General features: G+C 38.4%; 1 protein-coding gene across 5 annotated transcripts in view; it reads left to right on the top strand.

The window, feature by feature from the left end:
- LOC105840062 (putative leucine-rich repeat-containing protein DDB_G0290503) overlaps positions 1–15152 on the top strand; it is a 34615-nt gene that overhangs the window by 8178 nt on the left and 11285 nt on the right. For 2 of the 5 annotated variants that reach the window (XM_036285040.1, XM_012686801.3), the window contains exons 2-3: positions 13663–14126; positions 14938–15017. In XM_036285040.1, coding sequence (XP_036140933.1) covers positions 13791–14126; positions 14938–15017 — 416 coding nt within the window. In that variant the 5' untranslated portion in view covers positions 13663–13790. Of the gene's footprint in view, positions 1–1999; positions 3667–10343; positions 12329–13662; positions 14127–14937; positions 15018–15152 lie in introns of those variants that run through there. The other 3 variants (XM_012686800.3, XM_012686802.3, XM_012686803.3) reach the window with 3 other exon arrangements.

Below are 15152 nucleotides of genomic sequence, written 5' to 3'. Positions count from 1 at the left end.
AGGAGGAGGTGGAAGGGGAGAGGTGAACCACGGCGTACACATAAGCGAAAAGGAGGTGGAGGAGGATTCGCCAAGAAAGGGTGATGACCCTTTGGGCGTACCCCGAAACCCTACATCCTGATATCGGTGAAATGTTCTCCCTCGTACCTACACACATACGCACGCACACACAAACGTACGCAGACCGTCCCTCTCTCCATATATCACGCTTCCTCTCCTACCTCGGCCTCGTATTTCGTTTCTCTCCTTCTTTTTGCTGCTTCGTTCAGCCTAGATCTTCGCCCGCTGCTTCGTCCCTCTCTCGTCCTTTTATCTTTTTCGCGGGTGGTTCGAACGCGTGGGCAGACGGGCGGAGAGGAAAAAAAAGAAAAGAGGATATGCTCTCTCGCGAGAGGATTCGAATGGCGTGCCGTGAAACGCGCCGAACATTCCAGAGCTTCGAGATGCCCCCTTCGGGATTTTCTTCCCTCGGCGAGAACGCATCGCGAACGTGAGATGAAAGCCACGGTTAGATACGCCGGTCTCTCCTGTAAAATTTATCGATCAGAGACTAACATATCTATGCACGAATTGTCCGGTGTATAAGAGCTAATTCGTATGCAAGCGCTGATTGAGCTCCGTGTACGCAACCTGTATTTGCAGAACTAATTATTATATGCGAGTGTTCAGGTATTGATGAAACATCGAGAGGTTCGAGTTACAGCGATATTGAATTGGAATATTTGTGACACAAAGGCTATTTCAAAGGCTTTTCAGAAATGGTAGTTCGTGACATTTTAGCTTTGGCTGTAGATTCCCTGATTTATTTTGCTTTTACATAGTGCGCTTTAGTAAATTCTAAATTTTTTATATTATTACAAACACGCGCACCTGCGACTAAATTGAATTAAAATTTCGTTAAGAAAGATTCCATTTCGAATTAAACGGGCAATGGTAATCGTTATCCGCTAACGATTTATATTTTAATGTTTAAACGATTAATTACGGTGGGAATTGATATTCATGTCTGCGTTTCGTCAGTTGCAGAGGCAGCCTTTGTGCCGCCTCGCTTTTCTCGCGTTGTAAACCGTTAAACCGTTCGTTCACCATGTGCGAACTCTCCTGGCTGATCCCGTTTAAAGTGTTCGGGTAAATACGTGCCAATGTGGAAGGTCCGCGGTATCGATGTTTATACGTTCTTTTCTTAGCACGAATTTTCTCTCACCATTTTCACACTGCCGATGCGTACATGAAACTGCGTATTGTGCCAAAACTCCATGAAGGAGATGTGTAACAAAAAAAAAAAAATTAAGAGACAATAAAGACAACAAAGAGAGTAACGTTATCGCGCGTTTATAAATGGCGAAGCTCTTTATCTCTTCCAAAATTATTGACAAGTCTAAGTAAAAAGAGGAAAATGTTTGAAAATGATAAGCTTGGTGTCTCTCCCGGGAATTACTATGCAGCTATCTCACCTTTCATTCGTACTCGTACACTCTATAAATTTATACGAATTCTCGAAACTCGCGGCCCCTTCCTTCTCGAATAATATTTCTCTTTTAAACATTGCCTCAATATTTCACGTGCGCCAACATATCACGTATCTTGGAGGTGTTCTCGCGAAAGCGCGAGATTTTTTCTCCTTCAGTCTGGCATTTCTCTCAACGCGTTCTTTTCCCCGACACACATTTTCTTCCGTTCTTTTCTTCCCTTTCCTTCTCTTTTCTTTTTTTGGTTTTATTTTGCGTTATTGTTTTTGTATTATTTGAATTTATTCACCGTTGTCTTTTGCTTTCACTTCCTTATCATTTTCTTATGTTATTATGTTCGTAGATGATTTATTCTAGAATTTTTAGCAAACGCTTTGTCTTTGTTTCTCTCTCTTTCTCTTTTTTCTCTGTCTTTCTCTCTTCTCGACGTCCGGCCAACGCATTGGGAAAGACGGTGCGTCGACGTCGACGTCGACGTGGCCGGCGGCGCTCCGCCGTTTAAATATAAACCCAAGCAGAAGTGGCCGGCTTCCAGTTGGAGCGTCGCGACGCTTGTGGGACAAACTCGCAAGACAAAGAGCTTTCGCTAGTCCCGGGATAAGTGCGAGGAGCACAGCTCGGCTCGTTTCCGTCAAAAGCGCGCAGCTTTTCCAGACTCGGCTCGTCACCGTTTGGCACCATCCACGAAGACACCTCGCAACAAATTTTACCGGTGATTACAAATCACGAGACTCGAGAGAATAGCAGCCGAATCACAGATTTATATTTAACGGCCTGCAACGTATCAGTTTTATCTCGAAACACACGGACTTCGGGATTTAAAATAGAACAATGCGATCGTAGATCGTATTTTAAGGAATTGCTAAATCAGGCGGCGCAAGACTTTTGTCAACGATAACATCCGAATTGCGAAGATATCGTGAAACTTTTATCCCAGTGCTCCGATTTCATAATTTAAAATAGAACACTGTTCTAGATTACCTGAAGAAACTGGCAATTACTCAATCTGGACACGCAAGCGAATAGTGTTCTAGTGTTAATGATAAATATTCAAGTTGGCAAGTCTGTGTTGACTTGTTTTACCACGGATTTTTAAATTCAATATAATAAAAATTTATCGCGTGGAAAAGACGCTGATAATAGCGTTGATAACGGTAACCGAGATACCGCGAATGACAGAATCCACGATGGATGTACCAGTGGCGACATTGGTAGAATAAAACGTGGCGACTGTCTCCGTTTCAATCCGTCGGGTTCTTGCGAATGTTTGATCGGCACGGTGACTGAGGCGATTAATCATCGTCATTATCCATGCGCCGCGAGAAAGACGATGTCGCTGATGAGAGAACCAACACTCGCGTAGATGAACGCCAGAATGTCGTACCCTTGATCCCGGCACGTCATCTCGGCGGACGGTTTAGTGCTTGTTCAGACATGAATGGAAGATTTATTAATTTGCATCGTATATATCGCGAATAATCGAACGTACAATTTATGCGGAGGAGTGACGAGGTATTGTCAGCACGGTATAAATGGGATTGAAGGAAGCCGACCGAGAGAGAAGAACGTCCATCAAATACAACCTCTTAACCTTTTATCAGTAATAAATTTAGCAATCGTCGTATCCTCATTAGCGACATGTCTTCCAGAGTTAGACAACAGATTCGCATAACAATCTTCTTCAACGACGGCACCGTGGTGATTTACATCTGAATCGACGGCGTTCGTGTAAATAAAACCGAAGTGGGATCATCAACGGTTTATCACGAAGGGCTTATGAAAATTCTAAAAAGCAAGGACGTCGAGAGAAAGAAGGGGAAGAAGCGACTTGGTCAGCAGGACCAAGGAAGAAGGAAAGGAGGAGCTGGAAGGCGAGGAAAGGCGAGAGCTTCTCTTTGAGCCGCCACTTAGAAAACGTTAGTCGAATCACTTAACCGGTCATTGCACCAACGGCTGGGGCTGGCCGCTTCGACGTGACGATAAAGGAACCGATCGGGCGTGCACAGGATCGACCAACCACGAAGTGACTGCTTGTGGCCGCGAATAAAAAACGCGGTAGCGATCTAGCGCGACAATCAGGTCGAGAGAAAGTGAGCTCTATCACGTGCGGGAGCATGCCCGAAGGATATGCTTTCTGTGGACCTCTACGCGAGGACAAGGACCAAAATCGAGAGATTCTATTTCTTTGCGTTCGTAGGTGTGCAGAGTATCGCGTTTTGTTACTAGATGGTGAATTGTAGAAAGTTTGAGTTTGAGAAATCGTTCATCACCCTCGCAATAATTTCATATTATTTGCTAATAATACATTTTTCCTTCTAATAATTATGTATTATGTGTAATATCATAGAGATATGTATGCATTTAAGTCATTAAATTGCCACTATTGATATTCTCTTGGTACTCTTTTAGATGCTACGAAAAATATCATGGTAGTCTTTATGCGGTAAATAAATCTCATAGTCACACGTAGCTCTTTTGCAGATACGCTATTGCAACTATCTTTGCGTCTTATCTTATTAAAGGAATGTTATGTGAAATGAATATGAAAAATAAGATATGCGCGAAACGATGCTAAATTAATGGGAATCGGTTGGAACGAAGCAGCGAAAATATTTTCAAACGGCTAGAATTAATCACGATGTCCTCAAGATAAATCGCAGGTCCAGGAGAATATTGATGAGAGAACGACGCTGATAAGAAGGAGGAAGAGAGAAAGAAAGATAGGTCGACCTCTTCCAGAAGCATTCGGATGCTGCTAGATTTAGCAAGTTATTTCGTTGGATGAGATCTGTACTTTCTAATCCAGCGAGTGCTCTGCCTTTACCCGCACTGCCTCTTGCTAATAGGCGATCAGCTGGTGAACGGTTCAAACGGTCGCAATTGAGGCCATCGCCGTGCACATCGCTTCTGCAACGACTCCGAAGAAGCATCTCTCTACGACGCTTCTGTCTCAATCCTTCGTGTTCTGCCTAACGAAGTAACGTCGCTGTCGAGGCACACTCGGATCCGTTTCATTTTGTCTCTTTCTCTTTTGTTATAATCGGTTATAGAAGCAACGCACGCGTCGAATCGCTTCGACATTTCTCGGTACTTTTTCCTCTTCGACAGGATTTTGCCGGACGAACCGAACATGACGTGCTTCTTGCCGCCCAGCCGAGCCACACCTGTGCTCGTTCCGACGACGGTGCATTATTCGCGCAATTTCCACGCGCCGATTTTCAAGCGAGTAACGGTCGTTAACACGGTATCCGTGGTTTTTCTGCCCCCGCCTCTGAAAATTGCGTCCAAGCCGTGAGAGCGATGTAAAGAAGCGGAAAAGTTCCTTATTTCAAATGTGTTTTATATTGTTCGGATAATTTCACTGTGAGAGTCGAGATTTCCTGATGAATAATAATGTCTGTGATTCTATCTTATTCTCTTTTTTGAAAATTATATTAAAATCGTAAATTTAACACTCGAATGTTCCTAATTTCAAATATAATTATCATATTTTTCAAATAAATTAGTATCTTCTATATTTATTTCTATTTCAAAGAATGCGTTGACTTTGTGAAATAAACGCGTCAGAGTTCCTAATTTTTAATATTATTACATTTTTAGAGGATTTTAATAGATAACAGCATTTTATATATTTGCTTAAAAAATTACTATCGTAACATTAGGAAACAATTCAAAAAGAAATTATTTTTGACTTATAAATTGTACAAGACATATAACCATAGCGAACTTCGCACTTTTTGCATTTTGTAATGTTGAAGAATACATTAAGATGTAATTCAATATTTCCTATGAAATAAATGAACAATTTAATTGATATATTGAAAATAGTTCTGATATACACTGTTACTTTCACACAATATCATTATTGGGAAATACATGTTTTTAGAATGTAAACAAAATGCCTCGAAGAGAGATTACGTAAGCTAATTAGGAAAAATATATGGCTAATCGTACAAGAAATACATATTTCCCACGACAAAAAATTTAAAAATTGCGAATTGTATCCAATATAATCATATATTGTATAATCTGTAAGATATCCTTTGTTATCCTTTTTATATATACAATTCAGAAGGAAATAAACTTTATCACTAAATATTGTGATATTAATTCTTTAAGATAAAATAAATGAATTATTATGAGAGGCCAATTAAACTATCGAATTAGTTTTAATGTCTAGTTAAAAATACATAAAATTAGGTAATTGTCAGCATAAATAATTATTGCGCCAGCATAATTACATTTATAGCTGTAACAGAAACATTGCTTTCTCATATAATAGGTGATTGTGCCAAAACTGTTGTAGTGCGTATTTTAGTTAATACATATTAATGCTATTAAAAATCACACATTAATGCTATTAATACAAAAAAAAAAAACAAACCCTGAGAGTCTGAGAGAGAGAGAGAATTATGAGACATTTACAAAATATAATGTAGGATATATTTAACTGCATTATTTTCAAAAAGGCATTACATAAATTTCTTATCTATAAGATATATAGTATAAATAATAATTTTTTATCTTTAATGTATTGGCAAATATACAAAAATATACGTATATATAATGAGAAGGTCCAGAGAGAGACAATTCCTGATACAAAATCAAGTTTGATAGCAAAAAATTAAAATTATTACTACATTTTGTGTTAAAGTTATTATTTCTACTAGTAGTAAAAAGTCAACAATTGTTTAACATTAAAATAAAAGCATCAGAGTTGTACGTCGATACATAAATATTCTAATTAAGACCTTCAATTAGAAACGAGGAAATTCATATTTATTTCTTTTATTTTCTTTACTGGGTTTGATTGTGTGGCGCTTCAAGGTTGATGAGCTGGTGGTATATAATGGAATGGCATTTATCTCGTGACTCGTTGCAATTCCGAGTAGACAGCTTTGAACACTCTGCAACTTTGGCACAAATCCAGAAAATCTCAACGCCAGAAATCTTCACTATAACGCCCACATAATTGTATTTTTTTTTTAAATTGATATTATAAATTATCAACGTGTGAGAAAGTGGATATTATAGCAGCAAATAATTTATTGATTTGCGTATAGAACATCTGGCACATTAAAATATCATATTCAAAATTTACGTATTCATAAAAGTTGATCTCTTGCTTTTTACACATACATGTAGCATGTAATGAAACCTTGAAATAAGAACTAGTATGAGATTATTTTTTATGTATCTAATAGGTTAAATAAACGTCTTCGTAAATTATTGTTAGATTAAGTTAATACTCTTCGTCCTTGTCCCGAAATAACGAAGCACGCTCTCGTTGCTACACTTTGTTCGCTGCTTGTCTATCAATGTCCCAGAATGAACCGTATGGTTGTCATAGTAAGAATATACACACACGTGCATCTATATAAAGCAGTTAATAGGCATGACTAATAAAATGATTAATACAGAATGAGCCAAAAATTAAAGTACACGTAACGGTAGAAGCTAATAAATATTTCTATATAAAATTATTTATTTAAAAATTTTTTTCGTAAATGTATTTTAGTCGCAGTATGACATGTCTTTTAAATGAATTTTATAACAATGAAAATTCCATGTTCAGCGTATTAATCATCTCCCGAGCATCAAACAGTTTCTACCGCGGAAGGCGCAATGCACTGAATTTATTTTACGCAACACAATTGCAACAAATGTTACTATCACTATACAATAGTAGAATATAAATTTCATGCTACAATATAAAACAATAACTATTCTCTCTACGCATTAGATTACTACCCGCTCCACTTACAATTTATCGGTAACCTTGCACGTGTCTCTTGCAAGGCACTTCCGCCAAATACATCTGTGTCACGCATTTTTTTCTCGTTGTGATAAAAAACAGAATTCCCATTTAGTTCAGGGGATACGTGAAAATAATATAAAGTAATCAACACGTTTGATTTTATTATTATTACTTATATTATTAAATATTCTTTATTTTAACAAAAATTTCAAACAAGTATTAAAAATTAATAGGCAATATGTTTTAGTTAAAATATCAAATGTTTTTTTGTGATTTAAAATTTAGAAATATCTCAAATTTTAAATTACCAGAAAACATTTAATATTGTAACTAAAAAATATTATATAATAACCCTGGGTTATTCGATAACATTTGCATTAATTTTTACAGATACATTAAAGAAATTTGTCAACAAAATTTGACGCAGCTAAAGGCGTTGTAACATTTCATTTAATATATATATATATATTATTTAAAAAACGGAAGAAATATGAACAGAAATATAAGTTTCTACGAAACTTTGTTATCACATTGAAAATGACTGTCAGGGTTAAATGAGAACTCAGACTATACTTAAACGTACGACAATGATCTTGACCTCGTGATACATACGAATAGCCGTGACTGAGGCCACCTCTTATATGCCGCGATAAATGAGGGGAAAGTTACATGTTGCCATCATTAATATACATGAAAGCGCATTGACAATCGTGTAGGACTGCAATCGCGTTTGATGTTTTATATAACACGCAAATAATAAATATACGAATCGCGCTTCCAATTTCGAGAAGCTTGAAAGCGTAATAATAAACTATTTTATTATTAACTAGCTATACTCTGCCACGAGTTGCTGTGGCTCTCTATTCTTATGCTACGCTTTTTCAAATTTTCTTTGCTTTTGTTGTTTAACTTTTAAGAGCCTTGCTTTACTGTTGCTCTTTTTATTTTATTTTTGAATAAGCATTTATCTATCTTTTATAAATCTAATATTCATTTATTCACGTACTTCTAACTTTTTTTTCTAAAAGCTGCCATGGATTTAGAAATCCATTTAAAAGACTGTTTTAAATAAGTTCCTTTTTTTCAATAAAATAACAGCCATCTTTATTTTTCTTATTACCTTAATTTAAACACAATAGAAACATTCTTTGTCTCTCCCGGTCTCTCCCGTCTCTCCTGGTCTCTCCCCGTCTCTCCCAGTCTCTCCCGGTCTCACCCCGTCTCTCCCGGTCTCTAGCCGTCTCTCCCCGTCTCTCCCGGTCTCTCCCCATCTCTCCCCGTCTCTCCTGGTCTCTCCCCGCGTCTTCCCGTCTCTATTCGTCTCTCCCCGTCTCTGCCGGTCTCTCCCCGTCTCTCCTGGTCTCTCCCCGCGTCTTCCCGTCTCTCCCCGTCTCTCCTCGTCTCTCCCCGTCTCTCTCCATCTCTCTCCATCTCTCACCGTTTCTTCCCGTCTCTCCCGGTCTCTAGCCGTCTCTCCCGGTCTCTCCCCATTTTTCTCCGTCTCTCCCGGTCTCTCCCCGTCTCTTCCGGTCTCTCCCCGTCTCTCACCGTCTCTCCCCGACTCTCTCCGTCTCTCCCCGTTTCTTTCCGTCTCTCCCGGTCTCTCCCCGTCTCTCCCGCTCTAGGGACGATAAAGGTCGATAAACTATTTTATTATTAATTTACACTAGGCATAGTTCATCTATCTTAATAAACTGTATTATAACTTTTTTTAAGATATGCGTATACAATATTTTATGTTAAAATATATATTTACCAACTTCGATTGTAACGCGAAATTTTTCGACACTCGACGCAAAACTTTTCTTGAACAAATTTTAATAATAAATTTTTATAATCAAATTGATGAAACTTGTATTTTAAAAGTTACTTTCAAATTTGTTTCTTTCAAGGAGAATATAATGAGAAAATGTAAGGAATATAAAAAATAATTTTTTATGGCAGCATTTATGTGTTGTTTCTCTATCATTTCTATGCTGTTTATACGCTATTTCTATCGATATAATTTGAGTCACGCGAACGAGAGCTGCACAAACTGTTCCGGGGTTTGCGAGTCACTGGAATTACAAATGATAGAATGCACAGCTGTTTCGAAACTTTCGAGTACGGCGCAACCTTGAGTAGCAATACAACGAGATATTTTCAATCATCGTTTTTCGCTTGAACGAATGCGCGCGTGGAAAGGATATTACAAGCAATACGATCAAAATTTAATCGGCGAGAGAGAAAGAGTGGAAACGAAGAAATATCGAAACTATCCGATAACTTAGAGGGTAACACATCTTAGGAAATTGAAATTAAATTTCACAGCGAAATAGAGATTTCAATTGGATAATAGAAGGTGTAAACGACAATAATATCTCTTGTAGAACGTATTAAATTGAAAGCTACTTGCCCGCCGGTTATCACCGGAATAGATTAAAGGGCGATGTAATAAAAATTTTGACCTAAACCTCGCGCAAACTCGTTCAGATGGAAACGCACGACCGGAAAGAAGTGAGCGCGTATATAACGCCACGGGTTAGGGACAAAAAGGCGGCGTAAAAGTCGCCGAGGTCCTCCTTTACGAGATATCAGGTCGATAGATAATCTTAGCGTTGGCCAGTAGGTGGACATTCAATTTCGTAAATGGCCGTGGCGGAATCGCGACGGTCGTAAATCGTCGGGGGTCTTATCGCGCGATTGCCAGTCGGCTGGCTCCTTCGTCCCGAAACCCTTTCTTCCCCTTCCCCTCCCCCCCCCCATGGGCGAATCGAAAGGACGTCTCGTCGTATGTGGGCTCGTCTATCGGGACCGGAGCCGGAAGCGGCCGGGCGTGATTAACGCGCCGCGAGCGATCGCGTTCGCCGCGGACGGTGCGCATTAGGGACGCCCCGTTACGTAATCCGCGGTACGAAGCGACATTGGTGACAATCATCGAATTACCTGCAGCCGCAGGCGATTGTTCGCTATTTCGTGCAGCGATCGCAGTTGCAGAGCGGCGGGGGCCTTCGTCGATCTGTTTTTTTCCCCGATATTCGTCGCGTTCGCGTGTCGCAAACGTCAAACGTCCGTCGCGTCACCCGGAGGTACGATCGATCGCGATATTTGTCGGTATCTCAATTGTTAAAAATCTTAACACAAAACAGTTATAGGAGTTTGATGCCGTTTGATTGTTGTAATTAATAGATGAGATTTTTCAATAATTAGAGGCACTGACAAATATACTTCTAACGCTGTACAAATTAAAGGGAATACCTGGGCTCTGTTGTGCTAGTGAAATAGAAAATGAGTGACGTCGCGGTGTATACTTCCGGCGTTTTACGACGTGGACAATCGATCTCTCTGACGTTACGGTTTTATAATTTTTGTCGCGAGCCTGTCTATCGCCCCTCGATCTGCGGAGAATTGACGCTAACGCGCTAATTTAATTCGCTCGGCTGAGTTTGATGAAGTGACTTGGCAACTCGTGTTAACGCAGCCATTGTTTTTATTCTTACAAGGAAACTTCTGCTCCGGACAGGAGTGGCGAGGTTGGAAACGACAGGAATATCGTTTTTCGAAGTCTCACCGTGTACAATAAAATTTAATTAACCCATGGCATACAAAATTAATTCACAAAGTTATAAACACACAAGTTGTAACTGTTACGCATTATTCGTTGTTTAATTTATTTCTCCGGAGACTTCAGAGACTCCCCAGAGTGCTGTCGAAACTTTCGAGGGAACGTCACGCGGAGAATTCACAGCATGTGTGATGTTCAGGAGAAACAATACTCCTGTTGTGCCTCCCATCTGATTTACGTGTTATTCCGTCATTGTAGTCTTGCCACTTTTATTTCGGCGAAACGATACCGATGTTAAGACTCGCGCGCAAAGTTTAACGTTAACTCCGCCGAATTCTAAATTCGCGCAGTACGTCGTTTGTGAATTAAATGATCGCGGCCCTTATTCTGATAAAGCTTGACCGATGCGATATCTAGGTTGGCGCGTATAATTAACCCGCGCGCTTCTGGCACATACGGAGATGACCTACTCGCGAAAAAACGGCCATGCATCCGTCTAAATGCATCCGTCGCAAATACTCTTTCGAGACTTTGGAATTTAAAACATATATCATTTTGGAAGCTTCGAATATTTGACCTACTGTGATACAACAGAATATCTCGAGCTGTCCGCATCTACTCCGATCTATAGACTCTTTGACCTTTATTCGATATCGAACAGAAATAAGCTCTTCATATCATATAACATTTAAGCTTCAACAGTATTTTAAATGTAAAGGTCGTTAAAAATTTAAGATTTTTTAAATCAACCTTTTCGACATTTTATATAAATGACGAGATATTTCATTCTATTTTTCATTTATTTTGATTTGAATTTTAATAGAATTCTCCTTTAAAATTTGCAGAGTAGCGTTTAATTAAATGTTATTGAAAAGGATCGATTCTCAATTTGCTTAAAAAATAAATATAACGAAAAAAATGATAAAGGAATGCGCAAACATTCCGTAATAGCTCCGAAAATAAGATTCCTTAAACTAAACGTCTTGAAACACTTGTATTTCCTTCGAGGCATAAACGTAAACAGCTTCAACCTGATCGAGATGGTTCCACGGGACGTGCGGATTAGTTTACGGAAGCGTTTCGTGGCGCGAACACAATCAGGTGAATCATCGAGGTGCGCGAAAGTCGTGGTCTTTCAGCAGACGTCGTGTCGCGTTTAGCAGCAACGCTCGCGTGATAGCGGCTTAAGGCGCGAAAATAGAGCCTCCGCAAGCTCGTTGTCGTCGTCGTCGTCGACGTCGTTGACGGTGCCCGTACGGACGCAGCTACGCGCTTAGTCTGTAACTGGAAGCATACGCGAGGAGAACGACTCGAATCGCCGCGCATTAAACCTGGGGAGCACGGTCTCACGGGCGAGAACATAATCTCCGGCAAACAACAACGACACGCACGGCGAGCGCGGTGACGAAGCAGGAAACGAATTCGCCAGAATTCGTCACGACCTCAGAGAGGACTGACGAAGCGTCGTTGTCTCGCACGCAACGGCCACGAACAGGCAGCGACAGGAGTTCGAGGAGACGAGACGCGAATGAATCTGACGGGCGAACCAGTTGGATTGTAAGAAGAAAGAGCGTCGAGTTATTCGTTAGAATTTCATATTGTCGTTCACGTAGAATTTAATTGAAACAAACCGCGGAAGCATTTTTGGTGTGTAGGATCGAGGTATTAACGAATAGTAATTAGTGCGTGTCACTTGGATTATTGACAGATTGTCTAATTGCTAAGTAAGAAAAGACTAAACTATGCATTTTTTACCAATAGTCAAAGTTCGTAAATGTATAACAAATGTAAGTGAACAAAAGTAGGAAAACTTATTTAAAAAGTTATTGAAAAGTATTTTCATATAAAAACGCACACATTACGAAAGATATATTAAACACAATAAAATAATTCGAGAAAATTATTCAAAATTACTACACAAGTATTAGTACACAAGATAAGTTTCATTCTTTATTTATTATTGTACATAAAATTTATCTATATTGCATTGCAATCATACAACGATAAATTTTGAGTGAATAAAATTGAAAAAAATAAAAGGATGTATTATTGTTATTGATTGCAATGTGGATTGTAAGCGAAGTTTTTATTTCAAAAGATACGGATGACGGATTGGTGATACCGTTTATTTAATTGACTCTCCATAATAAGTTTCTTGCGTAATCTTCTAAACGAGACCAGAACAATCGAGGTCGTTGCAGGCATTGATTGACGGATCGCGCTTCAATCGAAAACGCTGCTCCGAATTCTCAAATTCGATGGCCATTCCATGACGCTGCCGTCAAAAAGCGTAAATCGTTCGAACAAATAGCTAAAATATCTGACGAATGTGTAAAAGCTACATTTTGATGCCAAATTGCATGTTTAAAATTTTAGCAGTACACAACGTACTGTTGCGTAACTTTATATCGATTTGTATTTTGTTTCAATAACGTGGAAATAGAAAACTCATTTTGTTAAATATACATACAAATATTACGAGCGTTTTAATAAATCGGGAAAACAAATATTTTAGTGGGATTTTGAAAATTGGACCTACACCAATTTAAATTTTTCATTTATATTTAGTCACCGTTCCCACGTGAATATTCTCGAAATGTCTCCAAATTGACGTCAACGATTAATACAACGACTTTGTTAGGTTAATGTTTAGCTTTATCGCAGTAGAACTATGTCCATTCTGTTCTATAACTGTTTCAATCGTCGGACTCATTCACTGGACCTTTACAAGTCCGGTAATCGATTTCACTAACGAGACCTTAAAGTACCTTAAAGAAACATTAATCAAATCTTTCAACCATTGAGTCTTTAAATTGCATTCGCAGCTGCTTCACTAACGCACGTGTTAACGATATCTCTCAAATAATTTCTTTCTTTTTTTTTTGTTACAGCTCGACTCGTCGTGCTGGTCCGACGATCGCAGGATCTCCAGAAGTGTCCAAGATTTCACGATTACAGAAAATTTATAGGCGCGCGACGCGAGAGAGAAAGAGAGATAGAGAGAAATAAAATTGATAATATGATGGATACGAGAAAAGACCGCCGATCGACGATTGATATTTTCGAGAAGGACGTGCCGCGATCGGACGAATTGCCGATTGCGGTGATCGATAGGACAGGAATAGGCGAACTTTTGGCGAGACAAGCGATGGCCTGGTGCCGTTACTGGCTGCAAACGTTCCCCATGAAAATGACGTTGAACAACGTCGGATTGTTGACGGTGTTCCTGGCGATAGTGTCGCCGCGATCCCTTATTTACAGACTCGTTTATCCGATTTTCAGATTGGTCTTCGGCACCTTGTACCCGGCGTATGCTTCCTACAAGGCGGTGCGCACGAAAAATGTCAAGGAATACGTAAGTGAAAATATACACGTAAATAATGTACAACATAATGAATAGCGTGGCAAATGCGATCTTGATTCTTAAATCTAGTATCACGAAAATACTTAATTGGAAACATGCCAACTCTGAAAACTTTTTGATACTCTTGTCTTCTTTTTTATTTCCTGAAATATTTATGCAAAAAGTTCTTTAGTTAATTAATATTTAAAAGACGAAAAAAGAATTATTTATTATAATTTATATCAGCTTTTAAATTATACAAAGTATGATATTTTGATGAAAAATTTAAGAGCTGATTCCACTAAAAATTTTATTGAAAGAAATTATGAAATTTTATATATAAGTATATAACAAATCGTCACACAATATCAAGTTGTTACGCAATTTGCACTTAAATATTATTCACATAACATAAATTTACTTATTAGAATTCGCTTAAATAATCAAGACTCTTTTAACGCTAATCTTTTGCTCTTCTCGGTGAGAGAAGAGCATGCCGATGAAAATCGAATCATATTTACGTCGCTATGTACAGCTGTCGTAAATATTTTTATCTCTACAATCTATTTATATTAAGAAGAAAAATTTACAATAATAGAAACCAATATAATTTTATATTTTAAAACTTTGTTTTTCTCTTTTTATGACTAATAAAATACATAAATTATATGGATCTTCAGAATTTTTAGAGCAATATTTATTTTTTTATTTTATTAGTTTTAAAAAAATATTTTCCACATTGTAAGTGACGCACCACGAATTTGTCCGCGGTTTTGCACTACATTTGTAATAATCTATTGCTCTAGAGTTTCCTTAATTTCAGGTAAAATGGATGATGTACTGGATCGTGTTCGCGCTGTTTACATGCGCGGAAACATTCACTGACGTCTTCTTTAGTTTTTGGTGAGAAATACGTTACTATTCATTCACAAAAATTCATTTGCTTTATAATTTGCATAAATTGTGTGTATGTGTATGATTTATTTTGATTTGAATTGAAGGCAACCTTAAGTTGAGCTATTATTACGTTAAAATATA

This window comes from Monomorium pharaonis, chromosome 1 (genome assembly GCF_013373865.1).
Source record: "Monomorium pharaonis isolate MP-MQ-018 chromosome 1, ASM1337386v2, whole genome shotgun sequence".
In the NCBI taxonomy this organism is placed as follows: domain Eukaryota; kingdom Metazoa; phylum Arthropoda; class Insecta; order Hymenoptera; family Formicidae; genus Monomorium; species Monomorium pharaonis.
This window is presented reverse-complemented; position numbering and strand designations above follow the sequence as displayed.